The sequence below is a fragment of the Pyxicephalus adspersus genome, chromosome 2 (assembly GCF_032062135.1).
Source record: "Pyxicephalus adspersus chromosome 2, UCB_Pads_2.0, whole genome shotgun sequence".
Lineage (NCBI taxonomy): Eukaryota > Metazoa > Chordata > Amphibia > Anura > Pyxicephalidae > Pyxicephalus > Pyxicephalus adspersus.
Genome location: NC_092859.1, coordinates 10,612,387 through 10,635,907, shown reverse-complemented (window position 1 = coordinate 10,635,907; position 23,521 = coordinate 10,612,387). Strand labels below are relative to the sequence as shown.

The window sequence follows — 23,521 nt, the reverse complement described above, 5'->3', positions numbered from 1 at the left end:
AACTATCAAGCGTAATATAAATCTACGCTATCTGAGAGTATAAGCACCAGCATTTCTGTCTTTGCTAACCAGCTGGAGACTAGTTAAGGCCTAGTGATGCAGAATGACGTTCCAGTATTGCTTATCGGGCCTAGAGGGATCAATGGCTCAGGGACCCCCCAGCCTCTCCAGGTCCCCAATAAATAGAATGGCATGGGGTGCAGGGAACTGAAATGGGATCACTACTTCATAATTGCCCCTGTGTGTCCAGGGAGAGGATAGGACCAGTAGGGCAAATTACAAGAGAGCAAATACTGTAGTGGCCTCATATTCCGGACAGCAATTTTAGGGCCCCTTCACCATTGTACATGCATCACGCACTTGTTTTCAGGTCTACACTGAGTCCTTTTTAAGTGCAGTGCAAAGATACATACAACATACAAAAAGCCGAACCTACATTTTTTTAATACCCAGCACAACGCTGCATGATGCGTATTGCTGCGCACTGTTGTGTAGATGCATCACCATCTTCTGCATGTGTGTGTTGGAGTGCCATTCTAATTGCATGGTAATGCATATAAACCATTTGTTCCTTCATATTAAAGCCCAGCTGTGGTCTTTCCCTAGAACCCTGTACTCCAGTATGTTAAGATTTAATACTAATTTGTGCTTGGAAATGCTTTAAAATACCTTTTCTCTCTGCTACAGAGGTCTGTATTGGCATAGCCGATTAATAACCACACCCCCTCTGTACCTGTGTTCTCACAAAGACATGTGCTATAGTATAGGGGAGGAGCGACTGATTACCGAAAGCACTGGGTCTATTGAAGAGCACATTCATATTTACCTGAATCAACTGCAAAAACACAGGTAAAACTATTAGTTGTCAATAAAAAATCTATCTGATTGCATATTTATGTGGCTTTAAGTATAGAGATTGTAGATTAGCCACTAGAGGGCACTCTTATTGTCTCGCTGCAAATATTGTGCCACTGGCATAACAGCCACGAGTGAATTGTTGTCATTCGGTCGGCCTACTCATAGACCTGCATTGTAGGAAGCAACAGTACAGCACAACCATCGTAGTGCTACACAAAGTGGTAAGATACCAGCCACATGGGCAATGCATTGTTTTTGATCAGTCAGCTGACTCCCAGGCTTGTACATTAAGAAGAAACACAACAGTCAAACACAACCATTGTGCAGTACTGCACAGCTGTAAGTAGAATCCATATATTTATAATGAGCAAATATGGCTGCCCCCGTGTACATATGCAATTCCAATTTATACATCAAAGCATGTTTTTTTTTTTAAACACATTGAGCTCTATTTATAAAACAGGGAATCTGGTGGGAATCTTCCAGGTCTACGTGATTCAATGTCAGTATTTGATTCCTACCAGGGAATGTCTGATTGCCTGTTTTATAAATAGAGCCCTTAATGATACAATTATTGGATCGTACTTATATTACAAGTTTATTTATTAAAAAAAATCTGAAAAAAATATTCATTCACATTTCTATTAAAAAAAAGTCTATCATTTTTTTTCTAAGAGTTGGATAAGAAAGGGAATCTCTCTAAGACTATTCCCTTTTATCCAACAACAAAACAAGGTTTAACTGGAATGTTGCTTTATTCTGTAACAACCAATCAGAAGTCATCTTTCATTTTTTATCACTCCCTGCACAGATGTAAAGTGAAATCTGATTGCTGTGCACCAATTGCACTTTGCGGATGTGGTTGTGCATAACAAACAGGAATCCTATGTAAAGGAGGAGTGATTCTTGTCAGACAGGTCGGGCACTTTCTGTTTTTCCTGTATACCCTGCAGCTGTATAACAGCCATGATAATCCCGCCTAACATTTATGTCCGGCAGTATGGAGGAGAATAATAGGCTGTAAACATTACACTTGTAAACTGCTAACACCAAAAAGTTAATGCAGCATCCTGCCCCTCTACCTGGTGGCATCCATGAAAATTAGCAAACTCGGGCAATGGCTCCGGGCCCCTATTTTCTCCAGGTTCACAATGGCAGGAATCTGCAATGCTGTGCTTTTGGGTCCCCAATTTTGTCCAAATCCATTGCTGTGAAAGTAGAATTCTTTTTTTTTAACATTAGCATGAACCCATCACTTCCTCAAGGGTTGGCATGAAGTGCTTCTCGTAGCCAGAAGTTATGGGGCGACAGCGGTCTGGAGATGGTGACGGTGGTGGTAATAAAGGGGGCAGCAGTTCACTTCTTTTCTTCTCTGTTATGTGAGGGGTGGAAGTCTAAATGAGAAAAGAAAAATATGATTTATAAGGTCACTTGTCTGTCTCATATAGTCACAAATCTGCTAGCATGGGGAAAGTGTTAGCGCAAAGCACAGAGACCGTGCCGGGAGGCCTCCGTATGCCCCCCAATGGTTTTGTACCATTGCTGCTAATATAGAAGATCCCCTTACACTCTCTGGATTCCCTGAAATGTCAAGGGAGCGCTTCTCGTAGCCAGATATTATGGGTCGACAGGGATCTGGTAGTGGGGACAGCGGTTCCATTTCTTCCACCTCTGTGATAGGAGGGTTAGAAGGAGTCTAAATAATAAAACAAAGACATAATACATAAGATTTAGTCTCATGAGTCTACAAATGGTCACATATCTGCTAGCATTATAAAGGTGTTAACGCAAAGCACAAAGTCCTGGACCATCTCGGTAGCCCTCCATTTGTCCTCCCAGTACAATTGCTACTATCTACTGAAACAGCAGAGGTCCCCTGGCACTCTTCGGATTTCCTCCTGCTTCCTAAATCAACTACCCCTAGATGAAAAAAAAAAGTCAAAATCATACTTTCCATTCCTGTCTTTCACCTGTGGCACCTAGGCAGGTGTGGCACCACCATCCTTCCAGGAAGATGCATGAGCAATGCCAAAATCCAGCAAGAAAATGGACTGGAGCGCATTCTCTGCATTTGTCATGACGAAGACGTCACATTCAGCCGTAGTTAGGATTGTCAGTATAACTAAAAAAATGTTTCTTTTCAGTAGCTAATTTGAGGAAGACAGAGGGTGCACAAAAAGAAAAGTTGAGTAGAAGATCTGCTTTATATAGTTAAGTTCCAAAAAAGCTGTTGGCATGAATGCGGTCAGGCTTGTGTGAGATGCGTTAGGGTGGCCTATTCATTTGAATGGGATGCACTGCGCAAAAATTTCTTTTGCTGCATAGTTCGTTACCCTGAGTTCAAAAAGTACACTTGGGGTGCCAGTAAGGATGAATGGCACTGGAAATAAAATCAGTGACGTCAGACAATCTCATTCCAGATTCACTTTTCCCCTGCAGTAGGTTTACCTTGGCCTGTGTGCAATGTGGAGCTAAAGAACAAAAAGATTTGTATTCTCCCTAAACAATTTGTCACCATGACCCCCCTTCTTTATCCGGTCAGCATTTGGCATGATGGGACAATGAATCCGATGAATCAGCATTTGATACGGATTTGTAGAACTGAGCGTGGATAGGTAGAGGCCATCGTGTCTTTATTTCTTGTATCCCAGCACAGCCCAGGGTGACGGGGAGCAGCTGAAGCGGCAGAATCGGGAATATAAAATCCACGCCGTGTCTGTGTGTTTAAGAAGCTAAACATTAACTTTGCCTGGCAGCGCTGCCATTGCCGTGTAAACTGAACTGAACTGTACAAATCCCAGCAAGTGGTGTGAATAATAAATGGAGAATTACAGTGTATGATCATTGAATTCATGGATTGAATCATTATTGGCTTTTCATAGACCTTCACGGGTGTGCGGATGTGAAACGCGTCATTTGCTGCGTTATGGCGCCATCAAGAACACCTTCAGCATGGCTGAGCGTTTGTGTTCTGGGAATGCAGGGGGACAGAGGTGTTGAGAACTTTTTATCTTTCAGAAGAACACTTTTAATTGGTGCATTCTTTATTATTATTATTATTATTATTATTATTGTTATTATTAATAATAAACAGGATTTATATAGCGCCAACATATTACGCAGTGCTGTACATTAAATAAGGATTGCAAATGACAGACTAATACAGACAGTGATACAGGAGGAGAGAACCCTGCCCCGAAGAGCTTACAATTCTTTATAACTTTTCAACGTTCCCCAATGCAGCAGAGGGCCTTTTATAGGCGGTCACATAGCCCATGTTTGGCATCCAATCTCTTGCCTGTGAATACCTGAAAGCTTAATATCTGGCAGATCTATAAAAAAAATTCAGCATGGATTATTAAAAAATTATTAAATGTATTTTAAATAAACCTAGCACAAGTATCTGAATATGGCTGTTCCTCCTGCACACAGATAGAGGCAATCAGGAGTCTGATATGCACATAGGATGCCAAAAGAAAAGAGCAGAGTAATGCCATTATCAGTCTGCTGCTGCTCCCTCACTGTCCTTTCACAGCCTGGGGGTGGAGAGATCACCAAACCAGTGCTAGAACAAGTAACCTGCTTTGCTTTGCTGTGGGATAGTGCAAATCTTAGAACTGGATGGACAAAAATACAGATCCTTTGGCTCTTATATATGTATTTCAACGTTGTATTTAAATTTTGGTTGGAATTCATTAACATCAGCCATAGACAACCATATAGCAGGGGAATCTGACACATGCATTATTGTTTTCAAATACTCTTGCAGCAATGATTTAATGCATGTTTATGCAACAAGGGAGTATTAGCACATTTTTGGAAAAATCCATTTTGGATGATTATTTTTCTCCCAGAGATTGCCCAGCTTGGCTGCTTGTAAAGATTGCAAGGTAGCCACAAACATTAACCCTAGCTGCCACTCCATACACGCATTATCCCAAATGCAGCTTACCCAGGGGCAAGCACTTGTCCACTAAATGATGAGAGTGGTGTGTTATCATATGGAGGGTGGAGAAACATTGGCTGTGGGGTAAACTTGGATTATTGTACGGCTTATTAATGCATGTGCTATAGCATTAGCATACATCGGTTTAGTCCAGACCTCAATCATTTACCAAAGCAACACAATATATGTGCCTAAAATTAATTTTTGATGCAACATTTAAATTATTCCTATCTTTAGCTGTGTATTATATATATACAAGCTATTAGATTCTCCTCCAGGAGCAGAATAGGCTTCCAAGGAAATATATTGCTATTTACTAGTCTGGTAAAGATAGTCTGGTAAAGATTCAGACTGATAGACTTGTATTAAAGAGAGACACTGGCACTGAGCATTACATTTAAACAGGAAGCAGAAATTGCATATGCAATGGGCAAATGGTATTACTGCTGTCTCGCCCCTTTGCAGAAATCATACACATTTCCTGTTCCAGTAACCACAACATTAAGAGAACTCAATGAACAAAAATAGCTTTTCCATTAATTGGTCTAGTCTAAAATGTTTTACTAACAAGTTACACAATGTGTCTGATTATTGCATTATTTTCTGTTTTTGCATGTTATTAAAAAATAATAAAAACAGCAAAAGTAGATAAAAGTGTCCACATCAAAGAATTATGCTGAAAATAGAACATGACAATTTTTGCTGCATTTTTATTCTTCCTTATAGTATATTGTAGAGAAATATGAAAGTGTTAGTCCTAAAGTGCATCTTCTGGTGCAGCCTTTCAAAACCTTTTTAACCCAGAGGAACCCCTAAAATAATGATCAGGTCTGGGGGAAGAAGCCCTACTAAAACAGGTTCATTAGTAAATTTCTCTTTACAGTCATGGTAAGTTTGAAGAAAGTCCATCTTAATGAGGTCCTCAAAGTGACATTAGACCCTAAACTATGTAGGCGCCATCAGATGGGATGACAGTCTGCCAGAGTTCAAGGAACATCTGGAGGAACTCAAGGATTCTATGGAACTCTAGTTAAGAATGCTCTTGTGGCTACTTCTGTGTTCAGCTACATTACCATTTTCTTGGTGAAAATAAGTCTTTAGTGTGCTGCTCATTGTTCTCCTGGCTGGAGGGTCTGATATCAGGAAGCACAGCCCTGCCTTTACCGAGGCTGTCACCTCCACAGGGAGACAGCACAGAATATGGCTTAGTAATGCAGTAATGCAAAAAGCTCAACTGCAAGGAGCCCTCAGGCAATGCTAGTTGCCCTCTGCCTGCATTTTTAGACACAGCCCTCACTGACCTTTGTAGCTGCAAGCAGTGTGGAGGAATTCATCCTCAAAGATCACAACAGATTTCCAAGATTCTCCTCTTCAATGAAAGTAAAGAGGAAAGAAGTTGTGATTTCCAGAACTGCTGGCCTGTTTTAGAGGTTGTAGATGCATTTCTGCACAATGCCTACAGCTATTGAGGTGAATAAAGGCAAATAAAAGGTTCTTTTGATTAAATTCCAATATTCTGTGACAGACAAAGTGATCAGAAAACTGTGTATTTTGACTTTAAGATTCAATCAAATTAGTAATCAGCTAACCCAAATGGCTTGAAACACCCACGGGAACCATTATGGTTTTGGAAAGAAACATTTGTAAAAATGATGAAAAAACACATTGGGTCAATTTATAACAGTGAATTTGACATTCACTAAACAGGTGGCGAATCTTTCAGGTTCATGATTTTTCTGTGGGTGTGGTTGATTTGCCACCAGAGAAAGTTTGGTGAATGTTGTTTTCAGTGCTTTATAAATAAAATATATTGTTTGTTGGGTTACCATACCTGCGTTGGGTCCCAAACCTTGATGTAGGTGAAGTACTCATCCAATTTAATCTCCGGCTTTGGGATTTTCGGCCACAAGACCGGGAGATTTTTCCGGACATGGGGGAGCATGAAGATAACCATAAGAATGCCTACTCCAACCAGGGACACCAAGGGTAAAGTCAGGTTCCAATCTCCTGTGATATGTTGAAGAGAAAGGATAAAAAAAGAAGACAACTTATTAAGTCCCAGAGAGGCAATGACCCAATAGTACAGCTAAAGCCAATTTTTTGTTTCTAAAATATGATAATAGGAGTTAAAGATGGTTAAAATCCCTAATATATGGAGGGAGCATTGACAGCTTAATTAAAATGTAAATGTATTTTAAAATGTGCTGTTTCTCCCATCACTGTCCATTCCCAGGCTGGGGCCAGTCTAGGAGGAGTCAGATGTGGACAGCTTGTGGCGAAGTAGAGTACTGCACTATTAATTTTTATCTAGGTATTTCTGTCTGGAGATCTGCTTTCAGAAGTCATTCTTCTTTCCTTTTTTAATGTACAGCACTGCATAATATGTTGGTGTTATATAAGTACTGTTTAATAATTTTATTTTTTATGTCCTTACCTTTTGTCTGAAATGTATGTCCTGCACTTGGCACGCCTTCTCCTGCTGAAGTGGATGCTGTTATGTAGGTGTGATACATTGTATTTGGTGACAGTCCTGAAAGGGTCATATTCCTGCTGTGTACTGTACCAAATGTAAAGAAAGAAAAGCATGTATTTCATTCATATTACAAAGCCAAAAGAAATATATGATGAGTAAAATCAAAAGGTGATTAAAGCAGGAAAACACAAAATATTCCTTAAAACAAACTGCAAACAACAATGAACTCATGTTAAATCCATAATAAAGGACAAAGAATCAGTAGTCATTAAATGCCACACATTTTTAGGATGGGATGGTCAAGGGTACCTAAGTGATCCCAATAGTTGGTGTTTGCATGATGATGATTTTGGCATTCGGTCCATACCATATTAATACAACCTGGCTGTGTTCAGTATGGAATGCTATACTATGATCATGATTAGGTAATACTGATATTGGTAGGATTTTAACAAAGAAAAACAACAAATACTTGTCTTTAGGGGCATATTACCAAAGAGGATAATGGACAGTAATGGGTACTTGTGTTATGCTTATTCTTTTTGTGGTTGTACAGTGTGAAAAGGGACAGTAATGGGCACCTAAGGCTTATCTTAGACATTATATCAGGGGACAGTAGTGGCATCCAGGAAACTAGGTAGTATAAGAAGGACCAGTGTTGTAATGTTTAACTTATCTTTGTATAGACAATATGAGAGAGGGCAGAATAGAGCAAGGAAGAGAAGGGGCGGTAATGGGTACTTCCGTAATGCTAAACCTATCCTTGGATACACAGTGTGAGCGAGGGTAGTACTGGGCACCTATGGCTTGCTTGATTTTGGTTAGAAAGGGTTAGACGAGACCCATAACACATATTAATTTAGTTCTGATCCTAGCTTTGGTTAGACAATGTGAAAAGGAATTGTAATGGGCACTTCTACAGTTCTGACTGGATGGATAATATAGGAGTGTTACTGTACTGCCTTGCTGCCTTGGTATACATGCATGACCATACACAAAACTTGCATGCAGGTTGCTGTATGTGCATGCACAAGCACTGAACATAATAGGCATGGGATTTAAAGGGTATTTATTGTCAGGTATTGCTGGATCCTCATGTTGATTCGCTTTTCTGCCCAGCATTTATTTCATCTGATTTCCTGTATTTGTACCTTGGCCTGACCTTGACTCGGCTTTTTGTTAGCTTCCTTCTCTGACAACCTGTTTGACTTCCTGCTAGTCACCTGCCCTGACCTCCGCTTCTCTACTACTTTGCTTACTGGTAGCCACACACCCTGACCTCTGCCTGGTAATTTCTCTGCTTCCTGCTAGCCACCTGATCTGACCTGAAGCATGTGTATGACCACACCTAGCTTCTTGACCCCGGACTGCCTTGTATCTACCTATGCGGCTGTTCCTGTACAAAAGCTGCCAGAACCTGCTCGCCTCTATTTGGGGGATTCTGGGGGCTGCTACCTGCTGACATCTGCAGAAATGTAGTTCAGTGGCCACACGGTTTACCGTCCCATTACCCCTTGATGTTTGCTTTGTAAAGACCAGGAGTCACCTGTCAGGGTGAGAAACCCTAAGAGAGAGCAGTCATCACTGGGAATGTGTACTACCCGTGTTTTGGATGCCCATTGCTGTCACTGCCAATGGGCATCCATAACACAAGTGCCCAGTACTGATAGACAATGGGCATCTTGTTCTGATACTAAATTGAGTAATACATTGTAAAAAGGGACAATAATAGGCACCCATGTAGCGCTGATCCTATGCTTTCCTATACATAGTAAAATGGGACCATAACGAGCACCCATGTAGTGCTGTTTCTGCATATTGTTGTACATAGTGAAATTGAACAGTAATGGGCCCCCCATGTAGTGCTGACCCTATGCCTTGTAATACATAGTAAAATAGGACAGTAATGGGCACTCATGCAGCGCTGCATCTTGGTATACAGTGTGAAAAGGGAAAGTAATTGTTACCTACTTAGTGCTCATATCAGATGTGTTTAGTCATAGCAAGATGAAATAACAATGGATACCTATATGTCTCTGAGAGCTTGTTGTACTGTTTACATAGATTGTATAATGTTTCAGGTTTCCTCTCATTGTATGCCTTGGTATCTCATCCCACGAAATGAAGACATCTGATGAAGAAAGGACACGGATGGAACAGACAGGGGCTGCCAAAGGAACTAATAAAGAAAGAAAGAAAGAAAGAAATAACATTGTATGCATGTATGCTTTTATTGTCTGCATGTATGCTTTACCCTATGCATAAAACTAACCTTGGACCTACATATTAATTTCGGTATATTGAATCACAGTATATACATGTATATATATTATTAATATTATTATTGCAGCAAACTTCCATGCATGCACCAACATCATGCAAAAGAAACAGGTTGCAGCATAATGAGCTGATGAATGGCTAAAAGTCAATTGTATCTATTGAGCAATAAATAAGCTTATTGTGCTGCAAAACCTGTTTCTGCCTCCCTACAACGCATGTCAGTGCATGCAGCAGTCTCCTCCCAGCAAAAAATTGTGCAATGTCCATAATTTGCTTAAATAAATGAAGACATTCTAAAGAACAAAAGAGTAAACAAGCAAATTTAGGCAAACTTTTTCAACTGTATTCAGGGATACCTTCTTAAAGAATACATATATGCAATAATCACAAAACTGCAAATTGTAACACAGCTAAAAAGTAGGTTACCTATGTCTAGTGACAACGTGACTGGTTGATTTATGTATCCTTGCTTAAGAGATCACTACCGTGTATTATTACATATATATATTCTATGGGAAGTTATCACTGAATACAGTTGGCATTATCCCTATTAAAGGAATTTCCACTTTCTTTTTTATACAGAAGAATTCACTTTAGTATGTTGATGTGATGGTCAGTATTTATGTAGTGGCCAGGCCATTGACTGGAGAGCAGCCCTTTACCTGGAAGCACCACTGTCTGACCAGCTTTCTGACTTCTGGTCCAGTCCATCTCTGTGCTGTTTTCTTTTCTCCACTCTACCACATAATTTACAGGAAATCCATAATTCAGCGACTCTTTCCACCAGACTGCTATACCTCCTGATGGATCTCCCCAGGCTTTACCACCAAAATCATCCATGTTTGCAACCACTGCGAGGATACAGAAAAGTAATGGCATTAAGACTGGATGGAAATGAAAATATTACTTATTCTATTTAGTGCGACATAAACAGGTTACCTGAACACAAGGGGGTAATACAAGTGACGGGTCCAAGTCCCGTGGAGTTCCTGGCACTGACACACACATTAGTTGATGGAGCAGGCAGGATTATGCTACAACATGGCTTCTCTGTGGTTTGCAATTTATTATTATAGTCGTAGGTCACTTTGTAACTGAAGATTTTACCTTTATTATTATATGGGCTCAGGGGCTGCACATACAGAATAAAAAAGGTATTATTATAAACAGTCAATACAAACTAAAAAAGAATACTAACAAATAAATACTTTGTTTACAAATGGGCCATTACAGTGATCAATTAATCCATAAATATGGAAGGTTAAAATGATAGTAAAGCTGGACCTTTCCCAATAAAAGTCAACCATAGCTTTACCCTCCCAAACAGCCGTACCTTCCATGTCACAAGCAAGTTTCCCTGCTCCATGCGCCTCCATATATCCAGGGTCCCAATGGGAACTGTAAGAGAACAAAAAGTGGTATGAAAAATGAGAAATCAGAAACCATAAAGAAAATCAATACAACAAACATAAAATGCCTAAACCTTATACAAGAAAAACATAAGAGTCCATTCATGAAAAAAACATGCAGATTAACAGAAAAGCGATACAGAAAAATGTAGAAAGGGAATAAAGTAAAGAAACAGAGCATTGGGGAGGTAAATAGAACAGGTAAAGGGAAAGAGTAGAGGACACAAAAGTTAGAGACAGAAGAGGAGAACAATAGAGAAAGGACTAATAAAAGATAGTGCAGGACATAAGAGGAGATTGAAGAGGAGGGCAGGAGAAATGGTAATGCAACAGACTTGAGGACACAAGAGTTAGGAGATGGGAGGACGAAAAAAACAGCAAATAATAGACTGGAGGACTTGGAAGAGATGGAGATGGGAGGACACAGGAGAGTGCTATGAGACAGAGTGGAGGGCGTAAGAGATTGAGATATGAGGGCACAAGAGACGGTTATGGGACAGAGTGTAGGACATAGGAGATGGAGATGGAAGGACACACGAGAGAGTTATGGGACAGAGTGTAGGACATAGGAGATGGAAGGACACAAGAGAGGGATATGGGACAGAGTGTAGGACATAGGAGATGGAGATGGAAGGACACAAGAGAGGGTTATGGGACAGAGTGTAGGACATAAGAGATGGAGATGGAAGGACACACGAGAGGGTTATGGGACAGAGTGTAGGACATAGGAGATGGAGATGGAAGGACACAAGAGAGGGATATGGGACAGAGTGGAGGATATGAGAGATGGAGATGGACACGTGGAGGAGGTCAGGAGAAAGGTAAAAGGATAAAGTTGTGGAAAATGGAGATGTGGAAAAAGACAGGAGAAAGTAAAGAGTGCAAAGAATAATGATCCAAAAGACATGAATATACAATACTAGAAGAGAACAGGAGAAGAGTGAATGAGTTAAATTAAAAACTAGGGCTGAAGAAACTGAAGAAAAGGTTGAATAGGACTATCATAAACATGTAAATAGTAAAAGAACACCAAAGACTACTAATAGTATATAGGTGACAAAGAAGGAGGTAAGCAAGGTCTATCCCACCTCCTATACCATGTTGGCCTTTGTGTTAGCAGTGTGCTGTGTTTCATACACATCTATGCAAATACATAGTAAAAACTCCCATAGCACCAGTTAATGAGATTGTTGTGTGTCTAACAAAACTAGGAAAGCAAAATAAATAACCTGCAGGGTACAAAAACATATTATTTGAGGTTTTAACCTCATGACAAAACCACATGATTAATACAATATCCCGGATTAAATAGAAAACACATGGTAACATGTTGGACAAAACCACAGAGAAAGGAGTTCAACTTCTTCAAACTACCTGTGGTGAGCACATAACTTGTACTCCATAGACTGCTGCTTTTCTGATGTTCATTTGGAATGTATCGGATCTGAAATTCATAGTCCGTGTATGGCTCTGGGTCCCTCATGCGATAACAATCGGGTTCCTGATCATTACTGTGTACCTATGGACAGTTAGAAGTTCTGGCTTAAAATAAAAACACTATTTCGTATATTGTAATATTATACATTAAAATGTTATAAGACAGTGCCCTTCTTTATGTAAACTCATTAAACTTTTGACTTGACAGCACTGCTGTCGCCTCTTCCCCAATTATTTCCCCCCTCTTACCCCAAAAAAACTCCTAGACCAAAATGTCGGAAAAAAAATTGCTTTCTCGGCCGTTTATTAAAGAGAACTTTTGTATAAGCATAATAGTCACATCAATAACTCATAAACAGCAGAATTTTCCAAACAACATTGTCCATCTTTAAACTAGCAGCACCCCTTTACTGGTTGCAGGTTCTTGAGTGCAGCGACACGATCAAAACACAATTTGGGTCTGCCCCCTGGACTGACCCTCCTGCTCTGAGATGCCCCAACTCAGGAACTCTGGGACACCCTTGGCTTTCTGAGCCACTGTCACCACTTTCAACACTACTACTTTAGGAGGCGCTACACCTAAGATAGGCCCTCCCACCACCGTTATAGTCACTACCATACTGCCCCCAAGGACCCCAAACAGCTCAACTCCTACCATTACCTTCACAAGGACGGGAAGTAGTTCAAATCTTTTTTCAGAAAAAACCCTACTCCTCCCATTCCAACCTCCTCCCATGACCCCTACCCATTACTCTTCCATTACTCTTCATTTGTCCAACTCCCCAGTGGTCATGGCAGCCCTTCCTCTACACTCATTTTATTTTCCGGTTACAAATGTTGCATGTATACAGAGTCGTCCAAAAATCCAGTACAGAGATGTAAAAGACTCATTGATTGTTACAGAAATCATTTAACATCAGTTATTTCTTCCAAAGGTTGTGCTACCAAGTATTAAGTTCAGGGTGCCAATAACTTTGTCCAGGCCATTTTTGACGTTTTGGGTAGAATGTCTCTGATTTTGTTTCTATGCTTTTTATGTGCTTCCAGTGCCAACAAAATAAAGAAAACATGACAATACCAAAGCATTTGTAATTGCAACCATATAGTGGTATATATTTTCTGACATAAATGCAAATTAATAAATGCAATATTTTTGGCCATGACTGTAGGTAGCTAAGGGACTCTTAATCTGCAGGTCTATTACTCCAAAGATGCTAAGGCCATTGGATCGGCATCCAAATAATGTAGAAGAATATTAGCAATGGTCACCTCCATATTTCCCTCTTCCCTTTAAGTAGTTGCTGCCAAAGAATTATAAATTGTTGCAACGTGAACCTTAAAGAGTGTTCCAGAATTTGTTTAATTGTTTTGCAATCTCCAAAGTTAGATTACGAGTAAAGCAAGGTTAAGTTACCATATGTCTCATCTCATTGCAATAAATATAATTGGAATTTGTCCAGGACAAGGGGAATACCATGAAAGCATGTCTTGAAATTTTAACTATTAGTGCAAATAAAACAAAAGTATCATGGACGATACTAAACTGTGTCAGTACACTTACCAGAATCCATTCACTGGCTCCCAGGATGCGGTACCTCAATTCTACTGCTAGAGAGTCTTGGTTTTCCCATTTCACATCTACCACCAATGTGTCATCTTCTTCAGAGATAGATGAATGGAGGACTGGAGCACCAATTAACACTGGAAAGCAAAGAAAGACCAGTCAAAGGCACATTGAATATTATTCTGGGCATTGCCAAAATCATTCTAACAAGTTATCTACCAATTAATACAAGCAAGCTGAATTTTTAAATATAGTAAAAAAAGACATTTACCCACATGGTGGGCATTGATTTTTATAATTTTTTTTATTAATTAACATCTTCCAATGTCAGCCTACTTTGCAGCTCCAGGTATTTGATCACATGAAATTTCAGAGCTGTAAAGACGTCGGCGTCAGAAGACTCCTTTTTGCCAAATGTTGCTGTTTCACAAGGTAGCTATTTAATGTTGTGTCACCATTCATGGCCACCAGTCCATCTTATGTTACGAGTCCTGGTCTGGTTGGATGGGAGGGGGTAAAAAGGCCACCAGCTAAACAGCCCAGTTCTTCCCCGGTGGAGAATTAGTACAACCAACAACAGTTGGTTAAAAAAAAATTGAATTTTCTTTGTGTACAATGCAACACATGGACTTTGAAACCTAAATGCATTTAGGATATCTCTGGTATGCCCAGAAAGAAGTTTTAAGATCCTAAAAAGTTTTTAAGATGGGTATGATTGTAAACAGTGCCTTGGCATGTGACTGCTCATCTTACAATATTCAAAGAAAAAATATAATGACGGGCAAATGTTGGTGGTTGACGCACTTGGATAGCTGATCAGCAGTTTAAGTCAAAAGCAGCCTTTGTTGGATAACAAATGCATTTTGTATGGCCAGCTGCAGAACACTAATCTTTACAATTAGGGTGCCCAGCTCTTTGTTTCTCTTCCATTGTGAATATAAATGTGCCAGGTCAGTCCCCGTACCATTCTCACATCCATGGCAGTAAGTAAAGGTCAGTGTCTCCATCCAGGTCCCTCCATTTATGATGAGCTGATACTTGAGAGACTTAATTAGGTTTTCTCTGGGAATCAGCAGCCATTTCCGACCAGGCGGTATGGTGTAATTTCTGGGAAAATCGTGAGGTCTGAAAAGACAGAGAAAGACACAAAAATAATAGGAGGTGTTGGGAACTTGCTCCTTGGCAGGTGACACCAGAGCAAGGCATGATGGGTCACCAACCCAGATGACTACCAATAATTCTCTACAGGATGTCACCAGGTCACAGCTCGAAGCAAGCAGGAATCAGATGCAGGAACAACTGAGAGGACCAATAACGAGACAATCGTTCATGAAAATCTAGCATCAGTATAGGTGCGCCATGGCATCATTTATTGATCCATTGTGCCATAACATGAAACAACCAACTACCATTGTCATATTAGTGTAGACCCACCGTTCTCCCAAGAACAGAACAGGCCAAGCATCATGTCTGTACAGTGATCATTCATAGAAATCACATCCAAATAATCACTAACACCACTTTGAGCCATAATAACTGAGCGTATGTCCAGGACTTTTGGCCTCTCTGTAGCAGCTTTTATCATTACATCACTAAGATTGCTGGGGTGGGTATAATAATGGCTGACCCTACTGTTCACAAACTAGTCAGAGAAGGAACATGGTGAAACAAACTGCAATTTCTTCTCAACAAAAAAATATATATATGGCCACAATGAAGTTTGGTATATTCTTGCAATGTATATACTTCACTTAGAAGGTATTTGTTTCTCAAAACTCAAGTTTAAAATGAAGCCCCCTACAGATGGGGGTTGTGGTGTGAGAAAAACAGGGATTATGTTTGGAGGCTGCAAGAGCCCCAACTGCACCCTGAAACACTCCAATTCAACCAAATGGGAATAGTTGGGAACCATTTAGTGCACCATTTAATGAAGGTTTCCTTCATGTTGTGGTTTTGTTTGGAGGCCACAAGTGACCCAATCATACTGCCTACCAAGCCCATTCAACCAAATAAGAATGGTTGGGAACCATTTAGCGGCATGATTGTCTTCATGTTGTGGTGTTATGTTGTTTGGAGTCCACAAGAGCCCCAACTGCACTTTGATTTGCTTCCACTCAACCAAATGGTTGAGAACCATTTAGTGAACATGGTTTCCCTTATGTTGTGGTGTGGAGGCCAAAAGTGCCCCATCCACACTCCCAACTAATCCCATTCAACCAAATGAGAATGACTGGGAACCATTTAGTCACATGATTGCTTTTATGTTGTGGTGTTGAGTGGTGCCGAGGCCACAAGAGCCCCAACCACACTCCTAACTGATCCTATTCAACCAAATGAGAATGGTTGGAAACCCTTTAGTTGTTTGGTTGCCTTCATGTTGTGGTGTTGTGTGGTTTGAAGGCCACAAGAGCCCCGATTGCACTTCAAACTGCTCTCATTCAACCATAGGGGAATGGTTGGGAACCATTTAGTGAACATGGTTTCCTTCATGTTGTGGTGTAGTTTGGAAGCCACAAGTGCCTCAACCACGCTCCCAGCCTATCCCAATTCAACCAAATGGGAATGGTTGGGAAACACCTAGTGCACATGGTTTCCTTCATGTTGTGGTGCGGTTCCTGGACATGACATGTTCCTTCTTGAAATATGGTTGCTTCTCCTCAGAACGGAGAACCACACCACTACCACCACTGCAAGGGCAATGTGTGGAATTGTATGTTTTGCCGCTCCTGGGTTCATAGCAGTAGTTTACTATACAATAGATAACAATTTTAGACTGCATGTCTGAAGCAGGCCTTGGGGGGCCTGTTGGACTTACTTGGTGATTTTTTGTAGTATTGCATTGAGTTCTAAGCTGCTGTTATTACTCCATGTGCAGTTCAAGTCTTCAATGGTCTCTTGTAAGGTACAGCATAAACTACATTCCTCAACGTTACCTGTTTAATAAAGAATTACAATGTGCCGTCATATAGTGTAATATGGACAATCCATGCTACATACCACATAGGTACCCATTTTGGGGATGTGCCCCAAAATCTGTTATTGAACCCCTTGTAAGCAAGCCATAAACACCATAGAAGCAAAACAAATGCAGGTTAAAGCAACTCAAACGTACTATACTGCTCCGATTGCTTCTGATAACTTTAATCACTCTCTTTTATAAAGTTGTAGTCTGTGTTAACTGCCCTGAAAGCGTGTGTGAAAGTTCTGATCCTCTTTTGTGGTTAGACGATTCATCACCATCACGCTGTGTGATTTTCTGGTGACGGAAATAGAACTGAGAAGTAGGCAGTAAGCAAGAAGGTGGGGCCCTATGGCCAGGAATGGTGAACTCCCTGCGAAATCTTGCAGCTTGGGTGATATCTGCAATGACCACAAACCAGGGACTATATATGAAAATTGTGTTTCTGCTGTCCTGGGGCTTTGGTATTACATAAAATTCATGTTCTAAGATGCTGGACTGGGTTAAAAAAAAGCAAAAGGAAACAGATAAACGGAAGCCTTTTAAATATGGTCAGAGAGGCCAATTAATTTACCTTGGTTATGATCACTGCACCCAGATAAAGCAGACTTCTGATTGGGGCTCCAGTCTCTTCATACATGATTCTGCACACAGTGGATGGCACATAAAGTATTGAACACACTGGCATGCACCTTCTGAGCTACTAAGCCTTACAGAAGATGAGGACAGGTGTTAAGGGAAGTGGTGCTGGAACTGGATATAAATGCCAAAATTGTAATCTAAGTCATTTTGCTAGTAATGTGTAACAACACAGCTAAAGCTTTAAGTATAATGCTTTGAGTATATACGGTCTCTGGCTGTCAGTGTGAATCGGATTCCACCATTTTGAGCTGCAGGAAGGACTCCTTCTTATAATACCAGGACTACTAAGACCCTTTGCAACTCTGGATCTGGTATCCTAAGCACCTCTTCTGTTATCTAATATCTACCACCCTATATAATCTGAGACTCCTTGGAACCTGGATACACAACACCCTACCTTAATATTGGCAAAAAACTAATTTGCAAACAACCCGGGGCATTCGTATATTTGACCACAGCGAGAACTCTATTAAGCCCCTTCAAAATCACCTAATGTTCCCATAGGAGGCATCTAACCAGCTGAAATGTATCCCCTCCTACTCTCTACTTTTATTTACCATTCAACTGTAAGTATACACAGCCTGTCTCTCCACACATCAGCCATCCACAATCTATTTTGAATGTTTCACGCAACCAACCTCCCATCAAAATAACCACAACCGTCACAATCGTACCCCTGAAGAAGTCTAAATGGCGAAACGCGTAGGGACAAATATGTGCTTGAAACTGTTATTCTTCTATATGTTAGACGTGAATTGTATAGTTTGAATATCTGAACTCTGTGATCTTACAACAAAGTTCAAGATATACTTAGACGCTGTTATTGTAATTATGTATGATGTTTAACAATATAAATACATAATTAACTTCATTGCCAACCGAATCCCCGTCTCTTCTTCTCTCTATATACTCAAAGTTTCAAATTTAGTACGGGGTGGCAAGAACTAATAAAAAAACTTTCCAGGAATATAAAAAAGAGAAAACAGATAGAATAAAAAAAAACATTATCTTCCTACACAGCTAAAGCACCTGTAGACAATTTTTTTTAAGAATGAAGCACACTTGTGACCCATCATGTTGTGTTGTATGATTGCAAAACACAAGGGAGGTGGCATAGAGGTCCACAGTTCTGCAGACTCCATGGCACTGCTTTATTTGTCAAATACCCACCATGAAATCTCTCCCCTATCATCTAACAAAGCAGGTACTCTGACTGCAAACCTATGAACAATGGACAATTGTGCATTGCAGCAAATTCATGTGCAACTAAAATTGGTCAGGGTGCAGGGGTCAGATGTATGCAACATCCCGAGGGGTCAGAGATATATACAGCCGTATGTCCTCTGCACACCAGCTACACGTACACACTGCTTAAACATAAGCACATACACACAGTGTATATATATTTATATATATATATATATATATACACTCACTGATACACAAGTAAAATACACATATGGATATACAAGTATACACACACACCATGACATAGTGAATACTGTGATGGAGCTTCTGTGTTTCAGAGGTCACCTTACTTGTGGTATTCTAGCTCTCTGTATGACATTCTTGCGTTGTTTCACCTGGGTCACCTGAGTATTGGCAAGGGCCAAGGCCTTGAAATATTCATGACCTCATCATGGAATTCCCATAGACATATCAATCATAGCTTTGGTTTTATAGTTTTGTATAAAGGACAGCGATCTAGGACACAAGTTTGAGCTGGGGTGCTTTTTGGCTTTTTACATAATTATCTTAATACATTTTCCCATCAGAGAAAAAAAACAGCTTTATGTACAAAAATCTAATATATAAAATACACAACGCGTAATTTTGGATCTTTTAGGGGGTCTATTGTATTTATTTTTTTCCAAAGCGAACCTGTTCTATGCCGATGTCTCGCTCCTTCCACCATCATAGCATGCGCTAAGGTTTCTAGTGTCAGCTGATGTTGGACACTAAGGGGAATGTTAACCTAACACCCCTCGTCATGTGACAGTGTTGAAGCTTAGTGATTGGCTGCTAGACCCAAGCACTGTCACATGGAGGTCACATGCTTCCCTGTACCGGGAACACTAGGTATTCTTGCTACAATGAAGGCAGAAGTGAAGAAGAAGATCTGGAAAAAATTCTAAAGTCTATATTGTGCACACCTGACTCTTGTTAACCACCTATACAGGGAACTTTCACCTTTATGATCTGTTGGTCTTCCCCAATGCACTGTTAGGCTTGGTGCCTGTTCTCTATCAATGCCTGACAGAGATGGTGAAGAGTACGTACAGCCACACTCTCTGAGTTTCCATGTCCGTCCGTGGGCCGGTATGCATGGAAGAGAGGCTATTTTAGTGTAATTTTATACTCGTACACTCGTACTCTGTTGTCACATTTGCCTGGAACTTGGATTATGACTGCTTGCCGCAAGCCCTGACCATTTGTCTGGACCCACCACATACCTACTACCAGCTCTGGTCCCTTCTCGCTGTGGTCTCTCTCTCTTGCCTGCTGGACACCACTAAACCTCATTCTCTGCAGTTAGGGTGCCCCTATGGTCATGGCTTGGTGGCACCTTGCAATGAAGAGCCCGTTGACTTCTAGGTTTATGGTCCATAACCCCTCTGGTGCTCTGGTGAATACCAGGTGTTGCTTAGACTCCGTACCTCAGGGGATCCTGCGCTACCTACCCTAACACCTAGCCATGAGCCTTCTGACTCTGCTATTGCCTGCTAATTGGGCTGACCATCTCCTTGAAGACCTACACGGCTCTAGCATCTATCCTTCTGTTGTGACTGTTGCCTCTTGCATTACAGAGGCTTTACCAAGCTTCCTAATAGTCAATTTACACAAAATATGTAAAACACACACAAAAAGAAACACATTGGTCACCTTTGGAAGACGCTATTCCAAGCATCAGAATGACAAGACCTCCAGCGAGAGATTTAATCCACCAGTGGTCAGACATCCCACCCTAAGGTAGACAGAGAAAAAGGAAGATATGTGTAAAAACGAAACACTTTTTAGGGTAGAAAAAAGGACAGATAGGCAAAGTTTTTCTGCTACATAACTCAAAACCGGTTATATAATATGAACTAAGGACTGAAACCGCTAGACCACCAATAGAAATAGGAAGTTAAAGGCCATCAAAGGGGAAGGGGATGCTGATTCTCACGGAAATGGAAATATCAACAATTTTCTCATTTTAAACTTTTGTTTTGGGATCTATAATGGAGTACTGCCTAATACATAACAAATGAAGCTGAGTGAATCATTTAAAATAGTTTAACTCCAAAGGAAGAGGCACTGTAACTTCCATTATGGAGAGACTTTAATAGCTTACATGACCATATTTAAGTTGTTGGTTATGTAGAAGGACCAAGGTTGTTATTATCCAATTCTTAACTATCTAAATTTATTGGAGACATAACAAGGGCAGGGTAACTAATAAATGCCTCCACCCCTTTCCATGCTCTATTGAGGCAGTAAAAGGTAGCTATGTTGAAAACCGTTTTTATATAATTAATGTACATGTGTTGAGTATTTACTGGTGTCCTCAGTTTGGGGGGGGGGTGATTATTAATATTTTTGGTAGTGGTGGTTAATAGAGATGATAGAGATTAGGAGATTACAAATGAAATATTTTCACTTATCTTTTGATTAGGGGAATTCTCCCAACAGAGAAACCTGTTCAGGTGACAACCTGTTCAGGGGACTTCCAACAAATTATTATTGTGTTGCTGGACCAGGAGGAATTTTAGAACATTAAAAACCTGATAAAGATCTAATCGCAAGAAATATTTACCATACATGTTCAGGTCTCTTCTTTCTAGCACCAGAATGTGGACCGGCATTCTTCTATCTTCACTTATAATGATAATGGACTAGTCCTGCATTGTACTTTATGACATCAACCAGAGGAGGGAACAAGGAGACCAGTTTGGGGGACTGGTTGGTAAAATTGAGGAGGGGGGAAGTCTGTGGGACTGTGAATTAAGTTAATATTACCCTTTATTATTCTGATCTGGGGTGCCCGTGGGGCAGTGTTACGATCTGGGTTGCCTGTGGAAGCAGTGTTATGATTTGGGGTGCCTGTGGGGGCAGTGGTATGATCTAGGGTGCCTGTAGGGGCAGTGTTATGACTTGGGGGTGCCTGTGGGGGCAGTCTTATGATCTGGGGTGCATGTGGAGGCAGTGTTACGATCTGGGGTGCCTGTGGAGGCAGTGTTACGATCTGGGGTGCCTGTGGGAGCAGTGTTATTATCTGGGGTGCCTGTGGGAGCAGTGTTATTATCTGGGGTGCCTGTGGGGGGCAGTGTTAGGTCAGCTGACTCCCTGAATATAAAGATTGACCAGGTTTATTAATGGATTTTTTTCTTCTATGATCGCATAGGAATATTCCAAGATGATCATGCCAGAATAGGGCTCAAACTTTAGGACTGGTTTAGAAAGCATGAGACATCATTGTCACACATGGATTGCCACCAGACCTAAATCCCATTCCTCCTTGTGCTGCTGAAGAGGTCTGACTCTCCCATCATTAATACAGAATCTTGGCAAAAAATGTAACTCCGGATGGAAATAAATGTGGTGACATTGCATAAGCTTATCCAATACGATGAAGAATGAGTGCTGTAGCTAAAGGTGGTCCAACAAAATCCTAATACTTAGAGATTTTTTGGCTAGGAATTTAAATGTGGCTATATTTAAATGTGATTTACAATCCGACTCGCTACTAAAATGCTGAATAAATTCTTTAGCAGAAATGGAACTTCCAGGAACAGTTCCTAGAAGTAATAGGTAGGAAACACCTGTGCTGGCGACTCACCTGTTCTCAGGAGCTGGGCCGGTCATTATCCTGGGTGCACGTTGAGTGCAGAGATGAGTTCTTGTGTTTTATGTCTGTTTCTTCTTTTACTTCCTCTTTTCTTTTCCGCTCTCACACTCTCTCCGTCACTCTCTTGCAACACCCTACTCCCACCTATCCTACCTGTCTGATACCCCCATAGCCTCCAGCTCTCTATATATTTGCTCCAGCTGTCTCTTTTCTTTCTCTTGTACACAGGACTATTACCCCCACCCTGTACTCTCCTCCCCTCTACTGTCATTTCCTCTGGGTTTAGTCCAGGAAATAAATGCAGCTTACTATGTATCAAACTTCTTCTATGTCATAATGATGTTAGTCATTTCTTCCTCATCCCATAGCACTTTTCTATTCCCCAGGACATAATGATATGTGCAGGTTTAGTGTATTTTTTTGTGTGTATATATGAACACTGTCTCATGTGAACTTTGGCATGTTAATGCGATTTCAATAGTTTTTTTTTTTTAAGTGCAGCTTGTAATAAAGTATTGCCTGCCTCTGTATATTGTTTTACAGCAACATAGAGGCAATTGGAAAAGACGATCAGCCCCTTGCCAGCCACATGGCCACCCCAACCAATATGTTGGTTCCTATAAAGCAAAACTAAAAGATAAAAAGTGCAAGCAGGCAGTTTCTATACTGCAGAAAGGACAGGCATTGTTTCCTCTGCTATTTCTAGAGAATATCTATCTTCCCAATATGTTTCAAAGTTTTTAAGTGGGAGCCACCTCTTTCAAAACGTGGGAGTACAAATAAATGAGAAAGGGAAAGAAAGAGGTTTGCGGCTCAGGTTTGTGGTTTAAATATTAATTATGTATTTATACATTATCGTTTCATACATAATTACAAAAACTGCATAATGTTCAAGTGATATCCCCAGTCAAGTTACATATCCACAGGACTGGGATATTGAGTGCTAGACATACGTGTTCCAACCAAAATAACCTTAATAGTCAAAAATGTTCTGTGGGGGCAGTGTTATGATCTGGGGTGCCTGTGGGGGACAGTGTTATGATCTGGGGTGCCTGTGGGGGCAGTGTTATGATCTGGGGTGTCTGTAGGGGCAGTGTTATGAACTGGGGTGCCTGTGGGGGCAGT

At 40.6% G+C, this 23,521-nt stretch overlaps 2 protein-coding genes across 2 annotated transcripts; both read right to left on the bottom strand.

The window, feature by feature from the left end:
* Positions 1-1,177: 1,177 nt before the first annotated feature.
* Positions 1,178-9,473, bottom strand: LOC140322843 (uncharacterized). Its single transcript, XM_072399457.1, has 5 exons — positions 9,304-9,473; positions 7,239-7,361; positions 6,636-6,811; positions 2,426-2,554; positions 1,178-2,252 (listed from the first exon to the last, which is right to left on the bottom strand). The coding sequence occupies exons 1-5, from the start codon at positions 9,368-9,370 to the stop codon at positions 2,097-2,099; spliced, it is 651 nt and encodes a 216-aa protein (XP_072255558.1). The 5' UTR covers positions 9,371-9,473; the 3' UTR covers positions 1,178-2,096.
* A 672-nt stretch (positions 9,474-10,145) lies between these two features.
* IL27RA (interleukin 27 receptor subunit alpha) lies at positions 10,146-23,161 on the bottom strand. The gene is made up of 9 exons (XM_072398900.1): positions 22,388-23,161; positions 20,452-20,533; positions 16,783-16,900; positions 14,932-15,092; positions 13,965-14,104; positions 12,341-12,485; positions 10,891-10,955; positions 10,497-10,689; positions 10,146-10,408 (listed from the first exon to the last, which is right to left on the bottom strand). The coding sequence occupies exons 2-9, from the start codon at positions 20,525-20,527 to the stop codon at positions 10,146-10,148; spliced, it is 1,161 nt and encodes a 386-aa protein (XP_072255001.1). The 5' UTR covers positions 20,528-20,533; positions 22,388-23,161.
* Between the last annotated feature and the right edge of the window lie 360 nt (positions 23,162-23,521).

What these genes read in the sequence shown, in the direction of transcription:
- LOC140322843 (XM_072399457.1), bottom strand. Translation starts at nt 9,370, where the DNA reads ATGAGAGGAAACCTGAAACATTATACAATCTATGTAAACAGTACAACA. An exon ending in ACATACATTTCAGACAAAAG is followed by an intron (nt 6,812 to 7,238) that starts GTAAGGACATAA and finishes AACATATCACAG; the next exon opens with GAGATTGGAACCTGACTTTA. An exon ending in AGGTTTGGGACCCAACGCAG is followed by an intron (nt 2,555 to 6,635) that starts GTATGGTAACCC and finishes TTTATTATTTAG; the next exon opens with ACTCCTTCTAACCCTCCTAT.
- IL27RA (XM_072398900.1), bottom strand. Translation starts at nt 20,527, where the DNA reads ATGTCTGACCACTGGTGGATTAAATCTCTCGCTGGAGGTCTTGTCATT. An exon ending in CTGCCATGGATGTGAGAATG is followed by an intron (nt 14,105 to 14,931) that starts GTACGGGGACTG and finishes TTTGCTTTCCAG; the next exon opens with TGTTAATTGGTGCTCCAGTC. An exon ending in GAGCCAGTGAATGGATTCTG is followed by an intron (nt 12,486 to 13,964) that starts GTAAGTGTACTG and finishes AACTGTCCATAG; the next exon opens with GTACACAGTAATGATCAGGA.